We start from the raw sequence: 24,973 nt of genomic DNA, 5'->3' as shown, positions 1-24,973 counted from the left end.
AAGGACAAAGGTTGAGCAAGCTGGGGTTGAATTCCTGAGGGTGGGCGAGCGCTGCGGAGCTGCTCCATGAGGTACCTGCAAGTGTCTGCCTGCGGATGGCACGTTCCAGGGCAAAGCAAGAGGAATTCCGCAGGGATTAAGGATACTGTTGGCCATTAACACTCATTGAGCTGCACGCTCAGCCTGCGCTGCGGGGACAGCCACGCAGGGGCACTGCAGGCCAGGGAGTGGGGAGGGATGGAGCGAGCGCATCGCTTCCACCCGCCGCAGCCCGTAAGTTAGGGCTGGTCAGCAAGAGCTGCTTCAGGAGTCAATCAGAGCTGCTGGAAGCAGCGCGGGTGCTGCTTGATCACGGAATCCCAGCCTGGTTTGGGTTGGAAGGGAGCATAAAGCTCATCCAGTTCCAACCCCTTGCCACGGGCAGGGACACCTTCCACTGGAGCAGCTTGCTCCAAGCCCCTGTGTCCAACCTGGCCTTGAACACTGCCAGGGATGGGGCAGCCACAGCTTCTCCGTTCAACCCATTTCAGTGTCCCAGCACCCTCACAGTGAAGAACTGAAGAGCTCATCTCAACCTGCCCTCTGGCAGGTTAAAGCCATTCCCCTTGGCCTGTCCCTGCATCCCCTGGTCCTGTCCCTGCATCCCCTGACTTGCTTGGATGCCACCAACTGCACTGAGGCTTTGACTGGTCCTTGCGGAGAGCAGGGGTAGGCTCTGGTTCACTTGGCTTGGGAGCCTTAAGGGAGTTGTGCTTACAGGCACAAAACCAGTTCAGTCTCACTGTTAAACCCCTTTAACTGCTCTGCTCCAGGACACCTGAGTAGCACCATTGCAGAGCCCTGTGTACGTAGGTGATGCCCAGCACCACCTTTCTGTCCAGGCTCCTCTATGCAAGCAGTGGCCACCATCCTGACCCACCCCCTAAAACACCGACCCCAACCCTTACCCCCCCTCCATTGGTCCCTTCCTCCCTCCCCATCCCATCCCCAGATGCTCATCCCGACACTCTCCCCATAACCACATCCCCACCCTATTCCCACCATTGGTCGTCATCCTGACACCTCCCCAATACACAGAGCCCCATCTTCCTCTCACCAACCAACCCCTTTAGGATGCCAGGTCCCCTTCCCAACCCACCCCTCCTGAATCCCACATCCCAGCCCCCAAAACACACGGAAAGCAGAAGTGGGGGAGGGGAAAGGGGGGGGGAGGGGAGGGCAACGTTTTGAGTGCAAAAAATAAATATAAAATTTATTAAAACACCCACAATATTTTAAAGGTATCAGGAATAATACACTTCACAGCCCGGCGGCCGCGGCAACGCAGAATAAAATACAAATTACAAAATCAACCAAAAAAGAACCAAAACCCAGCCATGAAACCAACAAAAAAAAAACAACCAACAAAATGGGGGGGGGGAGGAAAGAAGGGGAAGGATCCAAAAGTTGTCATTTTTAGGCATCCTAAAAAATAAATTTACCAAAACACGGAAAAAAAAAGGGGGGGGGGGGGAAAGGGTGTTAAAAGGGAGAAATAAATCAAACGTAAAGAGGAAAACGGGGAAAATTATACAAAATAAAATTATCAGCATAAATTTACTGTCCTAAAAGTATCTACAGTTTAATACACATGAATCCTATTGCCTTGAGACATGGGGATAGAATCTACCGGTCCTCGATCCGCCCCGGATCAAAACTTCATTTCAAGTAACCACAGTCCCAACCAGGAATCTTCAAGTGTGAATGGTTCGGAGCCGCTGGGACACCCCCAATGTGTCCCCCCCTTTCCGCCTGCCGCCGTCCCGCTCCCCTTCTCCATGATCCCAAACACCCCCCCCCCCCCAAAATCCCTCCCCGCCTCCAATGGAATTCCCGACTCTGAAGAAATGGCGCTTGATGGGTGGGTTGTGGTGGAATTCTTACCTCTTTATGGGGTTTTTTTGGGGGAGTCGTGGTGGGAAAACCAAGCGGTTCCCAAAAAAACACAAGAATCAACCCAAAAAAGTTGCTCCTGGGGTTAAAAATGAGGCTGAAATTGCGGCGGTTTGAAATCCCTGAAGGATGCGGGAAAATGAGGGACAAACCCGGGCGGAAAGGGAAAAAAGGGGGAGGGGGGGGAACCCCATAATAATTAAGGAAGAAACCGCTGCGGAAGGATCCCTGATTTCGGAAAGATTCGCCCCGGATTCGCTTGGGGAATTGGGGGGGGGTTTGAGGTATTTGCCTTGGTTGGGGGGCGCGGGGGGGAGCTGCTGCCCCAGCGCTGACGGAAGCCGAAGGGGAAGGAATTAGCACCAATAAACCCCAAAACATGGACAAAAAGAGGGCGGGAAAGGGGGGAAAGAAAGAGCCGGGCGGAAGCGGGATGCGCGGCGCTGCGGGGCGCACAGCGTGGTGCGGGCATGGGGATGAGCGATGGGGTGAGGGCAGCGCCAAGCGCGGTGCTGAGCGGTGCCCGCGTGCGGTGGCACCATGGGTGAGAAGGGGCTGTGCACGAGCGCTATGGAGGGGCACGGTGCTCAACCACAGCAGCGCCAGGGCGCCCATGGCCCAGCACCGTGTCTGTGCATGGTGGGTGAGCACCATGGCCAAGCACTGTGCCCAAGCACCATGGTCAACCATTGTGTCCATGCATGGTGCCAAGCACCATGGCCAAGCACCATGGTCAACCATTGTGCCTGTGCATGGTGCCAACCACCATGGTCAAGCATTGTGTCCATGCATGGTGCCAAGCACCACGGCCAAGCACCATGGTTAAGCACCATGGTCAACCATTGTGTCTGTGCATGGTGCCAACCACCATGGTCAAGCACTGTGTCCATGCATGGTGCCAAGCACCATGCCCAAGCACCATGGCCAAGCACTGCGTCCATGCATGGTGCCAAGCACCATGGCCAAGCACCATGGCCAAGCACTGTGTCCATGCATGGTGCCAAGCACCATGGCCAAGCACTGTGTCCATGCATGGTGCCAAACACCGTGCCCAAGCACCATGGCCAAGCACTGTGTCCATGCATGGTGCCAAGCACTGCGCTCAAGCACCATGGCCAAACACTGTGTCCACGCACGGTGCCCAAGCACCGTGCCAAAGCACCATGGCCAAGCACCACATCCATGCACCATGCCCCTGTGGAAGCACCACAGCCGTGCACCACGACTGTGTCCCATGCCCCGAGCACCACATCTAAGCACCGTGTCTGAGCACCGTGGTCATGCACGGTGCTGGAGCACCGCATCCACATGCCATGCCCTTGCAGCGTGGCTGTGCACCGTGCACTGTCCATGCACAGCATCCCCATGCACCAGGCTGAGCACCCTGCCCGAGCACCACGTTCACATCCCTTGCCTGAGCACCATGTTCTCACACTGTGTCCAAGCACTGTGGCTGAGCACCATGTCCACGCGCCGTTTCCAAGCACCATGTTCCTATACCCTGGTGAGCACCATGGCCATACACCATATTCATGGTGTGCAGGACAAGCACCATGCCCGAGCACCGTGTCCACGCACCACGTCCATGGACAAGCACCGTGCCCAAGCACCATTTCCACACACCATGTTGGAGCACCCTGGTCAAGCACCATGTCCATGCACTGTGGTCACACACCACGTCCAAGCACCGTGGTCAAGCACCATGTCCACGCACCACGTCGACACACCACGTCCAAGCACCGCGTCCATGATGCATGGCTGAGCACCGTGCCCGAGCACCATGTCCACGCATCATGTCCAAGCACCGTGGTCGAGCACCATGTCTACGCACCGTGTTGACACACCACGGCCAAGCACCACGGCCATGGTGCATGGCTGAGCACCGTGCCTGAGCACCATGACCAAGCACCACGTCCGAGCACCATGACCAAGCACCATGTCCATATACCCCAGCCCAGCACCGTGTCCATGCGCCACATCCAAGCACCGCATCCACGATGCTTGGCTGAGCACCGTGTCCGCACGCCACGTCCAAGCACCGCTGTTGAGCACCATGTTCACACACCCCGGCTGAGCCCAGGCACCGCATCCAACCACCACCTCCAGGACCTGTGGCCGAGCACCTCAACTGAGCACCTCCTCCAAGCACCACATCAGCACCGCGGCCTCGCTCCGGAGGGGAACGGCTCCGATCTTGGTTTGCATAAACCCAAGTGGCTCCCGGCACGCTTCGAGCTCTCGCTCCGGTAAAGTTAAGACCTCCTTCTCCACGACATTGCTTTTTGCTTTTGTTTCCTTGGTTCCCGAGTTTCGTTATGTACATTTAGTAGCACCTCGGCGAGATGGAATCAGGCAGAAGCGTGATAGAGTTTGTTAAAACACCATTAGCACCGTTTGGATTACAAGATTTCACTGAATAAAAATATGCCTTATAGAGCCCACAAAGCATACTCCAGTATTAAAAGGAAAAAATCAGCTATTGAGGCACCTCAGGGATTCTGCTTTCCTTCTCCTTCCCCTTGTCCCGAGAGTTGGGGGGGGGGGGAACCCCAAACCACTTCCCATTTCCTGCCCAAAGTGAAGCACCGTGGCTGGAAGAGCACAAGTAGGATGGAAGGAGCCTGCTGGGGCTCCCCAAGCCCAGCTCTCCCCAGGGTTTCTACCACGGGCATTGTTCTAGCACCATTGCGGCCACGACCTGCTGCAAAAAGAGGTCCCCATTGCACCCCGAAGCGATTAAAAACATGCCCCCCCCCCCCCAAAATAAGTGAGTGCCCCTGAACCGTGGCTTCGGCACGGGTGGGACGAGCGCGGGCGCCGGGCCGGGGAAAGGGAAAGCTTTAGCTTGGAAAAAGAGCCTCTCAGCAGCAAGGGGTAAAGAGCTGTGCATAGATTTTGAGTTTTCGTACAAGTCTGAAGCGTGCTCCTTTCTAATGACTGAGATTTGAGGTAGGTTTAGACGTTATGTAGTGTAAAAACGTGAGACTGCAGCAGTTCTCGCTCCCCGACCCGCGGTGCCGGCATCTCCCCGCTTCATGCCGGGGTTGATCTCGCCGGACCGACCCCCCCCCGCCATCCCTGCACCAAAACCAACCCCTTCCAAGGAAGCAGGACTCAGACAGGTTACACGGACCCCCTTCTCCTCCCGATTCCAAACGCATCCAGGCAAAGCTCACAAGGCACCCGCGCCACGACAGCCAAGGCGATGCCAACCGGGGCCGGCACCCGAATCCGGCCCCGTCCAACGGGATCGGCCCGGTCCCATTTTCACCGTATCCACATTGGAACCAGCATCGCCTGCGGGTTATCCCTACAATCTGACTCGCCCTCGACTCCTCCAATCCTGATATGCTATTGGGGATGTCTAAGAAAAGCGGTAATAGCTCATTGAGTTTCCTTGTCAAATATACGCGACTTTACAGGTTAAAAGTTAAGAACAAAAAAGGGGATTAATTCTGAAGGACGGACGAAGCATGTTAAATATTCTGCCAGTATTTACAGTTCTCCCACAAGAATCTGGTTTCAAATGTAGCTGTTTCAAGTTGTTGGGGGGTTGGGGGGGGGGGGAAGGAATTGGGGGCTTTTTTCTCTCTTTTTAAGTTTCGCTTTCGTTTTTAAATCTAGGTGAAAGTGCTTTTAAAAAAAATTCTTTCCCTATTTACAGGTTTAAAATCAAGAGCACGGAAATGACCCGGCTGCTTTCAACCGAGATCCTGCTGATCTGTGCCAGTGCGCGAGGAAGGAAGGAAGGGGGGGACCAGTAAACACAAGGGGATTTCTGCACGGTGACGGCGTCAGCTCTGGCTCGCTGGCTCTCCAAAAGGCACCTCAAAGTGCAAAAGCAATGACCTCCCCGGGGACGCCGGCACCTGGATTCGGCCACGCTGCCCTCCCGGTGAGCCACAGGGCAGCTCCTCACCCGCCCATCCATCCATCCATACATCCATCCATCCATACATCCATCCATCCATAGAATCATAGAATGGTTTGGGTTGGAAAGGACCTTAAGATCATCCAGTTCCAACCCCCTGCCATGGGCAGGGACACCTTCCACCAGACTATCCATCCATCCATTCATTCATCCATCCATCCATCCTGGCGCGGCTTCGGCATCGGCAACGGGCGGGAAGTTTCGACTGAGATTGTTCGAAAAGCACCACGCGGTTGTTGTCGGCGTTGGTTGGGTTGTTCCTTGGGGAAAGAGGGTTTTGCGGGAAGAACGGTGATCCGTAGGAAGAAGGGATGGCACCCAGGGGAAGAGATAAAGCACCGAGCCCCGGCGGTGCTCACCGGCACCGGCAGGGAAGGCGGACCAGCGGGGTTTTTGGCCAGCCGAGTCCTGGGATTCGCTCTTCCCAGAGCCGATTGCACGGAGAAAGTCCCCCGGAGACGGAAAGCACCAGACTTTAGCAACAGTGATGTACAAGAGCAACACCAGCTATTCACAGTTTGGGCTTGGGGTGGGTTTGTTTCCTGGTTTTGGATCTTTTTGTGTCCTGTCGGCTCCTTTTAGAGCTGCCGCCGCCGTTCCTGGGACCATCAGCAAAGGATCCCCCCCAAGTCCAAGCCCTCGGCAGCGGCAGCCCCCAGCCCGGACGTGTCCTGAGGTCTCTGGCGTTGGGAAAGACGCCGGCTCGATCCATCCCAGCGGAGCCGATCCCGCCGGCGGCGAGGAGCCGAGCGAAGACGCGCCGTGCCGGGACGTTCCTCGCTGTAAGAAAGGACTCCTCAAGCTGAAAAACAGGTAATTTGAGGTCCTTGGGCAAAAACATGGTTGGATTTTCAGCGTGTCTGGCTGATGGTGAAGCACCAGCCCCCGCCAGCCTCCGTGTGTTGGAGCTGGAGGGGGTAACCTCTTGCCTTTAAGCTGGTTTGGTGATCGGGTTGCATTTGATTTGTGTTCAAGGTTGGGTTGAGTTTTCCACGTTGGCTTCTCTCTCGAAGATCGGCTTCGTCGTTGTGGTCGGAGTAACAAATAAAATAAAATAAAATCCAATAAATAGGCATTATTTTTAAGTGGGATTAAAACCTCTCCTTTGCCAAAGGACGCTGTGGATTCCCCCGGCCCTTTGCACGAGGCTGGATTAAAAACCCCATGGAGATATAAATATGAGATTCCCAAAAAGCCGCAAACAGCACCGTCCTCTTTTGGTTTGACCACGGTTTGCTCTGTCGGCCAACTCCTCGCCAAGCGCAGCCCTCCGACGGCGTGCGCCCGCGCCAGCTCCGCTGTTTGGACCTTGGGTTTGCTTTCTGTGGGTTGGGTGGTTTTTTTCCTCTGTTCTTCTTGTGTTTTGCTTCTTTTTGTCTATTTTATTCCTAATCCTTTTCTTCTCCCCCACGCCCGAGGAGAAAGCACCACGAAGCAACGCCGGGCGCCGGCGCTGCTGACGGTTGAGGTAAGATGGGGCCGTGGCGGTTGCCTCCGTCTCAGATCCAGCGGCTGTAGGGGCCCGTCACCTTGGTGTAAGCATAGGAGGACACAGTGATGGCAGAGTTGGTGGGGATGGCCACCGCCTGCCGCGTGGGGACCGAGTCCCTCCTCTCCTTGCTGGGCGCCTCGGTCGCCAACGCGCCGCCCCACTTGCGTTTCTTGGCGAAGGCTTTGGCATCCGGCGGGAGACCCAAGCGTGCCGCCTCCTCTTGCCGGGCCCGAGCCCGCTCTGCCAGCTGCTTCATCTTGGCCTCCCACAGCGCCAGGCCGTGGTTGGGCTGGTTCAAGTTCTTGTGTTGGTAGAAGACCAGGGAGATGCGTGTGGGGTGGCAGCGGTTGGGCTTCTTCAGCGGGGTGGTGGCGTGGAGCTCGCGGCGGGCGCACTCGATGAGGATGGAGCCGTGCGCCGGTGCCACGGCCACCCCGCCGATGTTCTCATCCAGGAAGTTGTGCTCGCTGTCCGACCACTCCTCCTCTTCTTCCTCCTCCTCCTCTTCCTCCTCCTCTTCCTCCTCTTTCACCGTCTTCTCCGGCAGATCCTCCTCCAGGCCAAATGGATCCCACGGCTTCTCCTGGCGGGTCCCTACAGCCCCTTTCTCACCCACCGAAGCTTCCCATGGCTTCTCCTGCAGCCCAGGGCTGGGCACCGGCGTCCTGCGCTCCTCCGCCTTCACCGAGCCCCACGGCTCCTCGGGGAAGCTCGGAAGCCCCGGCAGGGATGAGCCAAAACCCAATGGCCCCAGCAGGCTCGAGGTGCCCGTGCCAGACAGCGCCGCCTCCCCCAGCTTGCAGGGGCTCCATGGTTTCGGCAGCAAGCCCGAGCTCCGCGCCGCTGCCGCCGCCTCTCCCACCACAACATTGGGCCACTGCTTCCCCGGCGGTGGCGGCGGCAAGCGCGCGGCAGCATTGAAGGCGCTGGGCTTCTCCCTCCCACCAGAACCCGGTGCCAGGGAGCTCCAGGAGCCTTCCGCCGTGTTAGTCCTCTCTGGGGAAGAAGACGTGCCCCGGGATGCTTTGAAGGGGCTCCACCGCTGCTCCAGCCCCGCAGTGCGTGCCGGGATGGTCGGCAGGGTTAAACCGGTGCCGGGCATGGCGGCTGCGGTGGCAAGGGACTCAATGGCTGGTGGAGGATCTGGAGGCTCCTGCTTGATCGGCCGGCTGCTGAAACAGTTCTGTGCAAACGGCTGGGCTTCCTCAGAGCCTGAGCTAGTCCTGTGCGCCCCGGCCGCTGCTGCCTTCTGCTGGCTGGCATAGCGGTTAGCCCGCTCGTATGTGCGCTGGTGATGGTTTTTGCTCCGGACGCTGTTGGGGATGGGCTCAGGGAAACTGGTATTCCCATAGGTGTGGTTGAGGCTCTCCTGCAGGGCCGGGACGTCAGGCTTCTTCTCATAGCCGTTGCTCACCCAGTTGCTCCCCGAGGCATTACGGGGTGCCCCGTAATTGAGAAACTGTGAGGGGAAGACGTGGTTGCTGGAAAAGCCGTAATACCCAAAGGAGGGAAGCGCGAACTTGGAGTGAAACCCGTTCACGGAAGGCAGATTGGGCTGTGCATAGTAGGAATGGTAAGAGTAAACACTGTTCATGCTGTACGGGTCGGAGGGCCGGCAGCTCCCCAGCACCGAGTAGCTCTCCACCACCGCGTTGCCGTTGTACTTGAAGGCGTTGTAGTGGCTCGGTGGCTCCACCTTGATGGAAGGTTTCAGTGGCTGGGGAGGCAGCCCGCTTTTCAAGGCCATACCTGCAGGCACAGTACACACACAGCCCCTTGTGAACTGCCAGCCCAGGAAGCCACTGGTGGGGAACAAGGACCCCAACAACTCAGCTGGACTCAAAAACCCCATGGTGATGGTGCTGCCAAGCAAGTGTGGAGGTCAACATCACCCGTGCACTGGCACTGATTCACACCTGCATGCTCAGAGCTTCCCAGTGTCCTGCAGCACAGGGAAAATCCAGGCAGGCTCAACAGAAATGCCACCCTGCACCTCAACATGCCAAGAGCTCAACAACCACCACCCCGTGGCAGCACCCAACCACATCCCCATCCCCTCACGTGTGGTCCAGACAGCTCAGGGTGGTGGGACTTTGCCTCTGCCCCCATTACCTGCGTTCTGCTGGAGCGTGGGGAGCTCGAGCGCCTCTTGCTTGATCTTCTCCGGTGTCATCAGCTTCTCTTTCTGCAGCTTCTTCTTCTCTGCGGCGGCTTTCCTCGCCTCCAGCTGCCTCTGCCGGCAGGACTTGGCAGGCTCGGGCAGCTTGCGGACCTCACGAGGGAAGGATGTGAGCACCTGGATGGCCCCGCTGCCCACCTTAGCGTTCTGGTTCTCCTCACTGCCAAACTCATCCGTGCTGGACATCTTGTAGAGGGGGAGGACATGCAGCTGCTCATCTTCAGGGATTTTCCCCACCACGCGATTGTCTTCCTTTGTCAGCGTGCAGACCTGCGGGACACATAGGACACCATCAATGTGAAGCCACCCAACCTGGCGTCCTCCCGCCCGAGCCCGCACTGGTCCCCCAGCGGGCATTTGGGAACGTCCTGCAGGGTGGGTCAGACAAAACCAAACGCATGGTCCTTGCTAGCAGCGTGGTTTAGTCCAGCTGGGGTGGCTTCAGCACCCCACAGACCTGAACAGTTTCATCTGAGGTGTGTAACCACTGAGGAGCAGCCAGTGGAGTCATGCAGGGATGACAACTGGGGACAGCCGAGGGGCTCAAAAAGGAGCGTAGAATCACAGAATGAATCATAGAATGAATCACAGAATGAATCATAAAATTAATCATGGAATGGTTTGGGTTGGAAAGGAGCTTAAGATCATCCAGTTCCAACTCCCTACCACAGCCAGGGACACCTTCCACTAGAGCAGGTTGCTCCAAGCCCCTGTGTCCAACCTGGCCTTGAACACTGCCAGGGATGGGGCAGCCACAGCTTCTCTGGGCACCCTGTGCCAGTGCCTCAGCACCCTCACAGGGAAGAGCTTCTGCCTTATCTCCAACCTGAACCTCCCCCGTTTCAGTTTGAACCCATCACCCCTTGCCCTATCACTACAGTCCCTGATGAAGAGCCCCTCTCCAGAATCCTTGTAGCCCTCTTCAGATACTGGAAGCTGCTCTGAGGTGCAGCTTCTCTTCCCCAGGCTGAACAGCCCCCAACAGCATCCCAAACACAAGGAGGAGCATCCCCAAAAGCCCCACCAGCCCCCTGCTTACCACTGTGCAGCCGTTGTAGAGGTTATGCTGATCTTTGTGAGCGTGAGCACAGAAGTCCATGCAGGCTGTCACTCCCGAGAACGGCCTCCCCTCCTTCAAGCCCAGCCTGCAGTCAATCGCCACATCCTCATTGGTAACCTGGGAGAAGGAGGAGAGGGCTTTGGTTATCCAAAACCTCCTACATGACTGCTGCCAGGTGATGTGTTCCAAAGGGGATGAGCCAGTACCTGGTTTTGGTAGGCTTGTGGTGCCAGCCTCTTGTAAAGTGGAGCAACCTCGGTGGCCAAGTCCTGAAAGCTTTTCCGGAGCAACTCTTCCTGCAGTAGGGAAAAGAGAAGGATGTCACCCAGGGGTTTCGGCAGCAGGGATGGAACTGGGACAGAGCCTCTGCACACCACATGGCACCCAACCCTTCATATGACGTCCTCCAGTGCACAAACTACATTGCTTCAATTCTTGGTGACATTTTGGCCATTCAACCTCCACCCTCAGCATCTGTTGTGCTTCAGCTTGCCTGACCCATGAGCCCTCTGGCATCCCCCGTGGGGTTTCTAGAGAGGACCCATTTGTGCCACCCCATACCAGCACTTGTTGTCACTCCAAAAGTCTGGTTCTAGGACATGAACCTAAAGCTGTCCTCTGGTTTCATCAGGCTGGCCTCCATTTCCCCATCTGGAGAAGCTGCATGGAGATCTCAGAACCTGGAGCAACCTGCTCTAGTGGAAGGTGTCCCTGCCTGTGGCAGAGGGTTGGAACCGGATGAGCTTAAGATCCTTTCCAACCCAAATCATTCCATGATTCTATGATCTCCCTAATTCATCAAAAATCCCACCAGGAATCTCATTTTCTGGCCTCTCCCCTGCAAAACGTGAGGGTAAACAGAGGTCCAAACCCACAACCCCACCCATGTCACCCACCTCTTTGGGATTATCTCCCACCAGCCTGAACTTGCGAGGAGTTTTGCTCCGGGCATATTTGCATCCATTGAAATACATGCTCCAGGAGCAGCCGAAGGAGAAGGAAGCGCCGCAGGTGTTGGGGTCTTTGCCTTGGCACGCACAGGTCCGGCTGCAAGAGGGACACCATGGAGGAACATCAGCCACCAGCGTGGTGACGGCAGCTCTGAAAACAGGGAGGGAATCCCCAAACCTCCCGTATGCTCTTCCCATCCCATTCCCAACAGGACTAATGGAGTGCTGTGACTTACTCGTCGTTCAAGCCGCAGCGGCGGCTGGTGGGGTTCCCATACTTGGTGAGGGTGTCGGTGAGCTCCTGGTACAGGGTGTCCCCCAGCGTGCGGGGAATGCCCTCCCAGGCCAGGATCAGGATGATGATGACAGCATTCTGGCAGTGGTGGCCGGCCCGATGCCGCACCAGGCACAGCAGCTTCTCCTCTTGGTTGTGTCTCCGGATCACCTGGAAAACAGAGGGGTCAGACCACTCCAACAGCAAATACTTCCTGGTAATGGCCCCAAGCTGCACCAGGGCAGGTTTAGATGGATTTGAGGAACAATTCCTTCCCCAAAGGAAGTTCAAGCATTGGAAAAGGCTGCCCAGGGCAGTGCTGGAGTCATACATCATGAACCATGTAGCCTAAGGGCCTCAGAGCCATGGATTAGTGGTGGCCTTGGCAGTGCTGGGGAATGGTTGGACTTGATGATCTTAAAGCTCTTTTCCAACCTGGTTGATTCTATGGGGAGGACCTCAAAAGTGGGTCCTGGCTGCCTTCCACAGTGGGAATTCGGGTGGGCAGAGTTGTTGGAGCTCCCATGGGTGCATTCACCCCAGTGGGCTTGGGGGTGCCAGGCTGGGTGTTGTGCCCAGCCCAACGGCTGCAGGCACGGACATGTCATTCAGTGGGCACTGCCAAGGGGGGACAAGATCCAAGGCACAGGTACTCACCCACTTGGCAATGGGGCAGCCCCGGGAGCTCTTCCCCTCCTTCCCCGTGTAGATGACCTTCTCGATGCGGATGGCCTTGCCCTTCTCTCCATACCTGCCAGGGAATGGGCATCAGCCTTGCACACCCATCCCCGTGCTCACGAGTTCCCCACTCACCTCACGGGACCCCACTTGCCCTCTATGGACCCCTCCACTCACCCTCACAAGATGCCACTTGCCTTCACAAGACATCCCAGGACTCCACACACCTTCAGAGCCCCTGCTCATTCTCACAGACACCATTCACCTTCACAGGCCCCCCAGTTTCCCTTATAGGACCCATCAGTCCCCCCTTTACTTTCGGGCCCCCGGTTCCTTACCGTTCCTCCATGAGCTCCCTGATGGATGCCACAGTGGGCCCCGAGCCCAGGTGGGTGTAGTAGGGCCCCTCATCCTTCTCCACGATTTGCTCTGCACAGACACGAAGGGGAACAGGGATTTTGGGATTTGCACCTCTGTGATCTGCCCCAAGAGATGCCCAACCCCAAATTCCTTCAAACCAAGCACTTCTGCACCAAAAATCAAGGGTTCCTCAGTGGCATCTCCCCCTAAGAGCATCAGGGAAGGGAAGACACATATGGGGTTCATTAAGCAGCCCAGTGGATCCTCTTCATTTTCTGCTCTGGAAGACACTAAAATGCTGCTGAGGAACAATGGGTGCTCAGACCTGCACCCATCAGCACACATCCTCTCCGCGGACATGGAAACCTCCCTGAGCAGCCACAGCCCCTCCAAGCTTCCTGGCAGCAACCATGGCTCCATCCTGGCACAGAGGATTTGTATCAGGAACGATGCTGGGCTACAGGAGAAGGATGTTAGGGCTACAAAATGATGTTGGTCTATAGGAGAAGGATGCTGGAGCTACAGGAGAAGGATGCTAGGCTATAGAAAGATGCTGGGCTATAGGAGAAGGATGCTGGGGCTATAGGAGAAGGATGCTGGGGCTACAGGAGAAGGATGCTGGAGCTACAGGAGGAAGACGCTGGGCTACAGGAGGAAGATGCTGGGCTACAGGAGGAAGATGTTGGGCTACAGGAGGATGTTGGGCTTTAGAAGGATGCTAAGATACAGGAGAAGGATGCTGGGGATACAGTCCTGCAATCAACAACCCTCACCCCCAACAGCAGTACCCCCACAGCAGCAAACCCCTCGGAGCTTTTAGGGAGGGAAGGTGCTGACACAGGAAGCAAAGATGCTCCCGGCATCCATGGAAGCCCAGGGGTCAATCCCGGCTGCGCAGGGATGCTCCAACACCGCTGGGTGGGATGCACTCAGGCAGATCTGCCTGATGTGTCCTTCCATCCCTCTGCTCTCACTGCCCTGATTTCCATTCCCATCATGTCTCACTGGCTGGGATCCAGGGTGAGGAGAAAGCCGGGCTCAGCTGGACTGCAGCTGCCCAGACAGGGATCAATACGGCCTGCAGCCAAGGCTGGGTTAGCACAGCCTCTAACAGCACAGCCACCTCATAAAGCACCAAAGCTTGGCTCCCACTTAACTGCTTCCTCCCACAGCTTTTCCTTAGGAAAACAGAGAGAGAATCCCCCCTGTTCCAGCCCCTAAACCATGCGGCAGAAGGAAAAGCAACCCAAATCCTGGCACTGCAGGGAGAAACTCCAGAGTCTGAGCAGCTCCAGAAAAGCCTTTTCATTCACTTGGTGCCATTCAGGGTAATTCCTGCTGCCATCTGTAAGAAAATAATCATCAGCCCCACAACTAAAGGGCAGCCCCACAACTAAAGGGCACACAACTAGTGGTTAGCCCGAGGCTGGATGCCCCAAATCCTCACCCTGCTCCCCCCAGGGCAGAGTGCCTGTATTTTGGGGAGGAAAGATCCAACTGCCCGTGCTTGGATGGAGGTAAACTGCAAGGACCAGGTGGGAATTCTCCAGCACTTGCTGCGAAGTATAACAGATGCCAACACACACCAAAAAAACCCAGGGCTTTGGTGCTTATTCATAGAACATTCAATCGTAGAATGGTTTGGGATGAAGGGACCTTAAAGCTCATCCAGCTCCAACCCCTGCCACAGGCAGGGACACCTTCCACTGGAGCAGCTTGCTCCAAGCCCCTGTGTCCAACCTGGCCTTGAACACTGCCAGGGATGGGGCAGCCACAGCTTCTCTGGGCACCCTGGGCCAGCGCCTCAGCACCCTCACAGGGAAGAGCTTCTGCCTAAGAGCTCATCTCAGTCTCCCCTCTGGCAGGTTCAAGCCATTCCCCTTGGCCTGTCCCTACAGGCCCTTGTCCCAAGCCCCTCTTCAGGTTTCCTGCAGCCCCTTTAGGCACTGGAGCTGCTCTAAGGTCACCCCTTCAGGAGCCTTCTCTTCTCCAGGCTGATCCAGCCCAGCTCTCTCAGCCTGGCTCCAGAGCAGAGCTGCTCCAGCCCTCGCAGCAGCTCCGTGGCCTCCTCTGGTCTTTTCTAACCCAACTGGTTCTGCAGTTCTAAGCCAAAGTGAGCTCCATTGTGCAAGCACAGCATCCCCCCCAGAAATGCCCCCCCAGGGGCTCACCACCACCCCGGCACCCCCCGGCACGACCGGTCACTCACCAACACAGTCACAGGTTGGGAATTCCGCTTGTGCCCTCTTGGCTGGCGTGTCCAGGAGGCTTTTGGTCGGCGTGTCCAGGTACTTGAGCGGCGACTCCAAAAAGCCGCTAAGGGTCGGCGTCAGCGGCACCTCGTCCTTGGTGGGGGTCCCGTCGGTGTCATCCACGTCCGGGTTTTGGCTCTCCTCGGAGTAAAAGCACGTGGTGGACACCACGGTGATAGCACCAGAAGATTCGATTTTGATCTGTTTGGGGGACCGGGCGGTGAAAGGGGGCTCCGAAAGCGGACCCTTCCCCGGTGAGAACGAAAAGCTTTTGGGTCCGGCTTGGGGAGTGCTGCTTGAAACGGCGGTGGTGGCGTTGGGGGGCACTTGTAGGGCTGGCACCGACCCCCCCGGCACCTCGGCAGCCACGGTGGTGAGCGTGGCGGGTGTTTCAGGGGGCTGCAGGTTGAAATTCTCCCCAAATTCAGCTTCAAATTGCCGGATGAGCTCTTCCAGCTTGTCATCCACCATGATGGGGGCCGGGGCCGGTGCCTCCTCAGCGCTGGTTGAACCCGCCGGCGCAGGGGGAATTTGGGGGCCCCCCCCGGGGGCACCCCTTTCCTGAGAGTCGGGAGCCGGGGGGCAGCCATCCAGGGGGTTTGGTGGCAGGGGGCAAGCGGCGGGCAGGGGTAGTGCAACAGGCTGAGGCGGGCAGGCCGGCGGCGGTTCGGTTTGCATCTCTTCGGCAGGGGGTTCGGCGGGCGCCCGAAACCCCTCCAGGCTGATCTGCCAGAGGGGCAGGAAGAGCGGTTGCGAGTCCTTCTGCTTTGCCTTCTTGATCTGCACTTGCTTACGGAGCGGTTTGGCCGGGGGGGGCTTTTCGGGTGCTGTTTTCTTCTTCTTCTCTTTGGCCTGCTTTTCGAAGGGCTTGGGGTGCACAGATGGGGCGCCGGGAGCCCACCAGCTGCTCGGCCGATCCGGGGGTGCCGCCGTCGCTGCTGCCAGGCTTTGCTCAAGGAAGAGGCTGCGCTTGTGATGGAGATGTTGCTGCAGGACCAGCTGTGTCTTCTTGTGCAGGTCAGGCTCTGGGGGTGCCAGTGGCAAACGGGGGCCACTCGGTGGCACTTCTTTAGCGGGTGCTCGTTCGGAGGGCTCAGTTTTAGGCGCCGTCGCTTTGCTGGCTATTGCTTCAGGTCTCTTGAAAGCTGCCTTGATGTAGTCATCAGCGTTCCCCAGCAGCTGCTCCAGCTCTGCCATGGGGTCTCCAGCCCCCGCTGCCCCCTCGGCTTCCAGCCCCCACGTTGCTGCAAAGCCCCCCCGGGGCGGTGCTGCACCAAAGAACGGCTCCGGCGCTGCTCCCGGCTCCGGTGGATAACGGGGCTCATCCCCTCGCTGCCACACGGCCCCCGATGGGGCGAGGGGGCCGGGGCCGAAGGGGGCAGCGGGGGGCGGCGGTGGTGGTGGCGGGGGGGGCTGGCCATCGCCGGCGGGCTGGGGGAGAGCGGCCGAGAGCTGCGTGAGGGCTTCGATGGCTATGGCGGTCTGCAGGCTGATGTTCTTCTCCTTGGCGATGGTCAACGCGCTCTGAGAGAAGGGGAGGCCGTCGGGCGGGCACGGCTCGGCGGGCTCAGGCACCGGCTGGGGGTCAATAGCACCATCCTGGGGGGGTGGCAGGGGGTTGTCAGTGACGCGAGGCCGCGGCGAGGCCGGCTCTTCGCCGAGAGCCATCTTGATCTTCTGCTCCAGCCATTCCAGGTAGTCGGGGCACTCGGGGCCGTCGCAGTTGCAGTTGGGGGGCTTCACACCGTGTTTAGCCAAAGCCAAGGCAGCCTTCAGGGCGTGCAGGTCCTCCCCTCGTGGGACCCCATCCGCAGTGCTCAGCCCGCCCCGGCTCATCTCCGAGTCAAACTTCTCATACAGCAGCGACGGCGACGCCGGGGCTGGCAGGCGGTAGGAGGAAACGGCTTCAGCCACAGCCGAAAAGGCCACCAGGTTCCTGACGTCTTCCAAGTGGGCTTTCCCCGTGGCAGGCAGCTGGCCCGGGGACCAGCTGCTCGGCTCCATCAGCGCCGGGCCCCCTGCCTCCGGCCGGGCCCCATTGGCCAGGCTGAGCCCGCTGCCCTCCTTCAGCCGCCTTTCTTCCACATAATTAATTGGCCCTTCTTCCATTTGGCTTCTGCTGGGTCCATCAACCGGGTCGCCCGCCGAACCTGTCTGTGAGGAGGGAGAGAGGAGAGACGTGAGCATCCCCTGCCGCGACCCACATGCCAGCAGCCCTATAGAACCATGGAATCAACCAGGTTGAAAAAGAGCTTTAAGCTCATCCAGTCCAACCATTCCCAGCACTGCCAAGGCCACCCCTAACCCATGGCACTGAGGCCTTGGCTCCACGCTGTGTGAGCACTTGCAGGGATGGTGACTGCAGCCCTGCCCTGGGCAGCCTGTTCCAACGCCTGAGCACCCTTTGGGCAAGGAATTCTTCCTCAGCTCCATCTAAACCTGCCCTGGTGCAGCTTGAGGCCGGTTCCCCTTGTCCCATCCCTTGTTCCTTGGGAGCAGAGCCCAGCCCCCTCCTGGCTCCATCCTCCTGTCAGGCAGTTGTAGGGAGCGATCAGGTCCCCCCTGAGCCTTCTCTTCTCCAGACAACCCCAGCTCTTTCAGCCTTCACCCCATTTCTCTCCCTTGGTTTATTGGGAGCCTACAAGGATGCTGGAGACGGACTCTGCATCAGGGACTGTAGCAATAGGACAAGGGGTGATGAGTTCAGGCTGAAACAGGGGAAGTTCAGGTTGGAGATAAGGCAGAAGCTCTTCCCTGTGAGGGTGCTGAGGCGCTGGCACAGGGTGCCCAGAGAAGCTGTGGCTGCCCCATCCCTGGCAGTGTTCAAGGCCAGGTTGGACACAGGGGCTTGGAGCAAGCTGCTCCAGTGGAAGGGGTCCCTGCCCGTGGCAGGGGTTGGAGCTGGATGAGCTTTAAGGTCCCTTCCAACACAAACCACGCTGGGATTCTGGGATTTCATTTTTCATTCCCCCTTTCCCCATCTCTTTCTCTCACATCCAGGTGATGAAGACACAGACGAGCCACACGAGCCACAACCGCGTGGGTTCTCCTGGGCTACATAAGGAGCAGCACAGCTCAGGGGGTGGACAGAGAGTTTCCACCCCAGCACCCACACCCTACCCCACCTCCCGCTCTCGCTATTGCTCACAGGCCAGTTTGGGATTTCCATCCCCGTCGAGGGCAGGATGTGGGACAGGGAGGGCATCCCCAGCTCTGGTGCCACAGCTTGCACCAGTGAAGGAAGCGATGCGGGGAGGAAAGGGGGGTTTTTGCTTGGACCCAAGCCTGAAACAAACCCCCTGGCCAGGAGCAGCAGTCCCGCACCAGGGCAGTGGCACGGCAGGAAGCTGCTGAGCTGGCTGTGCCGGTGCCAGGGGACGTTTCACCTCGGATAACCCGGTGTCTGTATCAACACAGGGCCCCGGGCAACGCCGAGCTGCAGCCCTGGCGTCCACAACACCGGCTGCGTGCCAAGAGGAGACCAAAACCATTGGAGACATCCGAGGTGGTGGCACCCAAAGCTGTGTCCGGTCTCAAGGGGTTTTGTCAGGGATGGGAGGGTCTTTCTGTGCTCCGTGGCTCAGCAGCAGGGATTTCGGTGCTGCGGCAGCCAGGGGTGCTGGTTGTGTATTTAGCAGCTTGCTGATAACCAAGGGGGAGCTTCCTGAGGGCTAAAAATACAGCAGAGTTCACTGGGAAAAACACAACAAAGCTGCGGGTAGAGCTTCCTGCCTCTGGCCAGTGCCAGCAGCCGCTGGTGGGAAGGAGCAGCAGCCCAGAGCCCAAGTCACTGCTCCATGTTCAGTGGGACAGGCGTGAGGGTTTAACCCTTCAGCCACCAGCCCCATGGCTTTGGCACAGGCATCCTTCAAGGTGAGGTTTCTCCACCAGAGATAAGCACGGTGCTGACTGCGGCGAAACCAGGGCAGAACCACTCCCAGCACCATTCTATCCCCAAAATCCCCCTTCCCAAGGGGTGAAAGCTCCCAGGGGAGCACAGCACCAACGCAGCACATCCCTGCTTCGGCACAGGGCTCGCCCTGATGCTGCTGGGGCTTTAGAGGGGCTCCAGTCCCTCTGCAGTATCCCAGAGCCAAGCAACAGAGCCGAGAGCGATGGGACCGGTCCATCAGGTCTGGGGAGCAAGTGCTTGGTGTGCTGGTGAAACAGCAGCTCGGGCAGGGTGGGGACAACACGCCGCCTCCACACTCCTTTGCAGGGCAAGGAAGAAACAGCCTCACCCATCCTTCCTACGCTGTCCTCTTCCTCCTCCTCACCAGCCAAAAGGGTTTTTCCCCAGCAGAGCGTGGTGGCAGGGAGATAAAGCCCTGAGCCCCCTCCAAGACCTTGAGGACGTGCCCTGAAGCATCCCCAGCATCGCACCCGGTGACGCCAGCCCAGGGAAACAATGACAAACCTGTTTTGCTCTGGGTGGGGAGCGGGCACCGGCCCCAAGAGTCTACCCAAGGAGGGGGAACCTGCTGGGTAAGGGCAGGGGAAGCCCCAAAAACCAGCCTGCTGGGCCAGGGTGACACTTTGGGCTGCTCCATCCCATAAACCAGGGTATCAACCCAGCAGGAAGATGAGGTAGGAGCAAGCATCCCATGATGCTCCTAAAGGGTTAATCCGAAAGCTACAACCTTCCTCAAATCAGTGGGGAAAAGAAATTTTATATATATATATATATATATAAAAAATTCCTTTTTTCCTGGCTCTCTCATTCAGCTCCTCTTGCTCCCAGCCCCACAGGCTGGAAGATGGAAAGACCTCAGGGCTTCTCCCCAAAAATCAATCCTCTTCCCTCTCCCGACTCACTCCAGCAGCATCCACAGAAATCCCCAAATCACTGCCATGGGCACCTATCCCTCCTTTCCCTGGAAGAAGGGCTCCCTGCCCAAACCTCCTTCCATTCATCCCAGGAAAGAATAAAAGCTGGGGAAGGGGGAGGGATATAAACTAAAGAGAAAGGAAGGTTTGGGTTAGCTCAGCTGCTCAGCTCCTGCACGGTCCCTTCTGCACGCTATAAATGGGGATAAATCCCCCTGAGGATGAAAACATTTGGGTTTTAAATCTCTTTTTTCCTTCTTTATTTATTTCCCCTCCCCTCCCCCCGGTTTTAAATGCCTTAAACAGAAGGAAGGAAGGCAAAAAACACAACCACACACGCAGAGCCCGGCTTGGAGGGATTCCAGCCTGGGCTGCGCTCCCTGGGAGTGATCCGGAGCCGTTTATAACCCGGTGAGTGCCGGAGCGGGGGGAACGGTGCCGGATCTGGGCATGGCTCTGACCGGGCAGCACTTACATGTGCGGGGCAGGAGGCGAAGATGGAGCAGGACCATGCGGGGAGGGAAGGAGAACGGAGTTGTTGGAGCCTCGGCCCTCCCCGCCCCCTGCAAAACCAGCTGGAGAAGCCATTAGCCCCAGCGCCGTGCGCACGTAGGGATGGATGGACCCACGGACAGGGGCCCCACAGCACTGCATGGGCCCCACACAGACACCCCATGGGGGTTTATAGGGGGGACCCACGCCCCTGAGCTGGCAGGGAGGGCTGGATGTAGTGCCAGAAGGAACGGCAGCTCCTGCTGATGCTGACCCTATAGATCCCTCTGCCCTATACGTGCTGGTGGCCTAGGGATACAGTGACACGTGTATTCAGCTGCCTGCATGTTCAGCAAGGTTGTATCTAACAGTCCTGAACAGCCAGCAACCCTATAAATATATATACGTATATATATACACCCAGTGACCTATATATATAACCAGGAATCTTATATAGTCAACAGCCCTATATACCCAGCAACCTATACATCCACCAATTTCATATATCCAGCAACCCTATATACCCAGCAACCTATATATATACCCATGAATCTTATATAGTCAACAGCTCTATATACCCAGCAACTTGTGTATCCACCAATCTTATATATTCAATAGCCCTATATATTTAACAACCCTACAGAACCAGCAATCTTATACATCCAACAACCTTCATATCCCCATGTGCGTAACCCTATATACCAAACAACTTGTTATATCCACAGCAACATACATATACTGCATTCCCATATATCCAGCAGACCAATATATCCAGCAACCCTAAACACTCCACAAGCCTAAATCCCAAATCCTGTCTGTTCAGCAATGCTATATATATATATACACACACCCCCAGTGACCTACACATCCAATAACCCTAAATCCCAAATCCTATCTACCCAGCAACCCTATATAGATATAGATATATACACCCAGTGACCTATACATCCAACAACCCAGTCCCTATATACAGCAACCCCGGATACCCAACAGTGCTATATACATCCAGATAGACATCGACCAGGGGATGAGAGGATGGACATCCATCCATCCATTCATCCATCCATCCTGCCTCCCCCAGACCCCAAAGCCAAGAGGGGAACAGGTTTTAAACCCCTCATCCTCCAAAACCAGCCGCTTACCCTGCCAGGATCCCAGAAATTCCCTTGTACAAGTATTTCTGGGGTTTATTAAGCCCTTTGGCAGGAGCCAAATGGTTCAGCTACAGAGCACAGAGCAACTCAGCGCATGCCGAGCGGTTTGGGACACACCGCACGGCGTCACCCCGCTGCTAAAACCACGCAACTTCATTAAAAGCACTGAATTTGGGAGGAGCATTTCATCGGGAACACACCATTGGGAATGCCGAGCCCATCCCAATGGCATCTGGGCAGCTGCAGGGGGGGAACACCCGCCCCACGGCGTGCCGGGGCTGCAGTGAGGGCACGGCGGGGTGCTCAGGAGGTCAGTGGTGCCGCTGCCAGCCGGCGGCACAGGCCGGCCAAGAGGCAAGAGGCAGTTTGGCTGCCGGCCCCGCGCCGCGCCAGTGGAGCCCGGCCAGCCCCGGCACTCGCCTTGTGGTTTTCCTCCTCTGGAAAGAACCCCGGGGATCCTCCGTTGGGATCGTGGGTTGGGGGGAAGCACGGAGCATCCCTGAGAGCAGCAGAGCCTGCAATAACAAACCAAAGGGCTTTGCTGGGGAAGGGAATGCTGCTGGCATCACACACAGCCCGATGGTGGGGGGCACCGCATCACCACATCAGACCCAAAGAGGCGGAAAACACCCATCCCAGTCCAAACCACATCCATGGTCCCCAGGTACTCGCAAGGGAGATGCCAGAGAGGAGCCAACCAGTGCAAGGACCTAAATCCATGCTCAACACGCCTGAAAATGGGAATTAAAGGAAGTCTGGGAAGCCCAAGCGCTGATCCCAACGATAGCCCCCGGCTCCCCCCGGCCGGGGTACCCACCGCGCCGGCTCATGGTCCCGCTGCTTCCCGGCGCCGCGGGCAGCCGCGGCTGCTTCTCCCGCCTTGTTTTCCAAGCTGTTTCCATGGCCCCAGCTGACCCCGGCGCTGGGTCTGAGCTGCTCGCTCCTGTCCTCATTTAGCCCGGAGAAAAGCCGGAATAGCACCGATGCCGAGGGAGCTGAGCTGATCTGCGCAGTGGGAAGCCCGGATTTGCTTCACACGAGCCCTGGGAGCGCTTTCGGGGACCCCCTGTATCCATAACCCCTCTCCAAGGCCACTATTTCACCCCCTTTTCCTTCCCATTGGGATACAATGAACCAGTTGAACATGATTCCAGTCCCATTCCCAGCTCCAGCCAATGCCGGGAGCTTCTGAGCGAGAGGTGGGATTTTTTTCCAGGTGGAAAATTTGTTCCCATCTCCATCCTCCTCATTTCCGCCAGGGAAAAGGTTTTCCCTTTTGAAGGGGCCATAGCTGGGATGCTTGAGGTGGGAATATTTGGGGAGGGAATGCTCAGGGTTGGGATGCTTGGAATGGGGATGCTCAGATGCTCGGAGCAGGGATGTTCAGGTGAAGATCTCCAGGGAAGTGTTTTCCCTTTTGGAGAAGCAACAGCTGGAATGCTTGAGGCGGGAATTCTTGGGGAGGGGATGCTCAAGGTTGGGATGCCAGCGTAGGGATCTTTACGATTGGGATGCTCAGAGCAGGGATGTTCAGTTGAAGACATCCAGGGTTGGGACGCTCAGGGAAGGAATGCTTGGAGCAGGGATGCTCAGCACTGGGGCCAGACGAGCGATGCCCCAGCGGATGCTCCCACTGGAACAGCTTTTGGGAAGCACACTGCCGCAGCCAAGCCATGGCGTGTGTTCCCACTACAAGGCTCCTTCCCAGCGCGGCACAGAGCCGAGCCGGAGCCGCCAGTTGGCACAGGGCAAGGGGAAAGGCTTGGCACGCCACAGAGCCGCGTCAGGCTGCCGGCTCTGGCCGAACAGGGAGGGAGCCGGGCTCTGGAAAGGGAAAAGAAGGAGGAAAGGCAAAAAACCGCGGTGCTATTTTAGTTTCTTGGAGTGTTTTTGTCCTCAAACACAGCTGGAGCCTCTCGTGCCGCTGCTCCGCTACCAGATTGGCGCCAGGGCCCGCTGGCAAAGCCAAATCACCCACTGGTGGGGAAAGGTGGCTCTGTCTATGGGGAAAGGGAAGGAAAGAGGGGATGGGAGGAAGGGGAAAGAGAAAAGGAAGAAAGGGAAGAGGAAGAAGGGGATAGGGAGAAACAGCAAGGGGAAGAATGGAAAAGGGAAGGTGAATAAGGGAAGGGGAATAAGGGGAAGAATGGGAAGAGGAAGGGTAATGAGAAGGTGAAGAAGAGAAAGCAGAAGAGTCTGAGGAAGGGGAAGAAAGGGAAGGAGAAGAAGGGATAGGGAGGAATAGGAAGGCACAGAGGTAGAATGGGAAGAAGAAAAGGAAGAATTGGAAGGGGAAGAAGGGTAAGAATAAGGCGAAGCACAAGGGGAAGGATAAAGGGAAGGAGAAAGAGGAAGAAGGGGATGGGAAAAATGGAAATGGGGAAGAACAGGATGGAGAGAAATGGGAGAAAGTAAAAACGGGAGAAAGGGAGAAAGAGAATGGGGAAGGAGAGGAAGAAGAAAATGAGGAGGAAGGGAAACAAAGAGAAGAAGGGAAAGGGAACATGGAGGAAGGGAACATGAAGGGAAGGAAAAAGGATCCACCTGGGTTGGAAGAAGGAAGAAGCACATGGGCTGCAGGAGGAAGGCCCGGGGCCTCGCCTCTCACCCGGCAGCATTCACTGTCCTACCACAGCCACCCCCGTGGGGCTGGGCTGGAATTTCCAGCCAGCATCTCCCACAGGATCAGGTTTGGGCCCTTCCCAGCCCCTCCTGAGCCATTTCCACCCCACTGATTGCTCTGCACTGCAAATCAAGGGGGGGAAATGCCAGGATTTGGGAAACAAGAAGAAAAGCCACCCTACACCCATGCACTAACCACACTGCACCCCAATTTCCAGGGCTTTTCCCCCCAGTGGGCACCCTGATGGCACCCTGGGTGCAAGCCGGCGATGTGCCCCCCAGCACCCATGGGTGCTCAGCTTCCCTCCAGCCCACCCCTGTCCCGTCGTACCTGGGGGATGCTGTGGTGTCCCCCCCTTTCCCGGGATGTGGGGGCTCCTCACACCGCTCCGTGCCGCACGGAGCCCGACCTTTCAGCACAGGAGGAGGAGGAGGATGAAGAGGAGGAGGAGGAGAACCGTGCACGCTGCCGCCCTCCCATCCGACAAGCACGGGCAAGTTGGCGGCGTGATGCCCGCGGGGCAGGAGATGAGTGGGAGCCCAGCCCTGCCCCGTCTGGGAGCAGGGAAAACGCCGGCTCTGCCAAAGCCGGGTCTGGTTTCACCACCAAGACCTGTCCCCCATGGGGAAAAGCATCTCACAGCAGGTGGGAGACACAACCCCGCTAGATGAAATCCCTTCTCCAAGGACAAAACATGGGCCGGCAGCACGGACCCGGGCTCAGCAACAAGAAAACCATGTTAGCAGCACGTCGGACGACGAAAACCTCC

General features: G+C 57.5%; 1 protein-coding gene across 2 annotated transcripts; it reads right to left on the bottom strand.

Annotated features, from left to right (window-relative positions):
• Window positions 1-1,238: 1,238 nt before the first annotated feature.
• On the bottom strand, window positions 1,239-24,973 carry TET3 (tet methylcytosine dioxygenase 3). 2 transcript variants are annotated; one of them, XM_080634595.1, is made up of 10 exons: window positions 24,535-24,973; window positions 15,066-17,262; window positions 12,835-12,925; window positions 12,476-12,569; window positions 11,781-11,989; window positions 11,491-11,641; window positions 10,801-10,890; window positions 10,574-10,711; window positions 9,468-9,804; window positions 1,239-9,104 (listed from the first exon to the last, which is right to left on the bottom strand). In XM_080634595.1, exons 2-10 carry the CDS (start codon window positions 17,215-17,217, stop codon window positions 7,363-7,365), a joined length of 5,004 nt encoding a protein of 1,667 aa, XP_080490721.1. In that variant the 5' UTR covers window positions 17,218-17,262; window positions 24,535-24,973; the 3' UTR covers window positions 1,239-7,362. The 2 variants fall into 2 exon arrangements, with proteins under 2 accessions (XP_080490721.1, XP_080490722.1); XM_080634596.1 differs by lacking the exon at window positions 24,535-24,973 and adding an exon at window positions 21,998-22,265 and having other exon boundaries at window positions 15,066-17,258.

This window comes from Psittacula echo (genome assembly GCF_963264785.1).
Source record: "Psittacula echo genome assembly, chromosome: 25".
Classification (NCBI taxonomy): domain Eukaryota; kingdom Metazoa; phylum Chordata; class Aves; order Psittaciformes; family Psittacidae; genus Psittacula; species Psittacula echo.
This window is presented reverse-complemented; position numbering and strand designations above follow the sequence as displayed.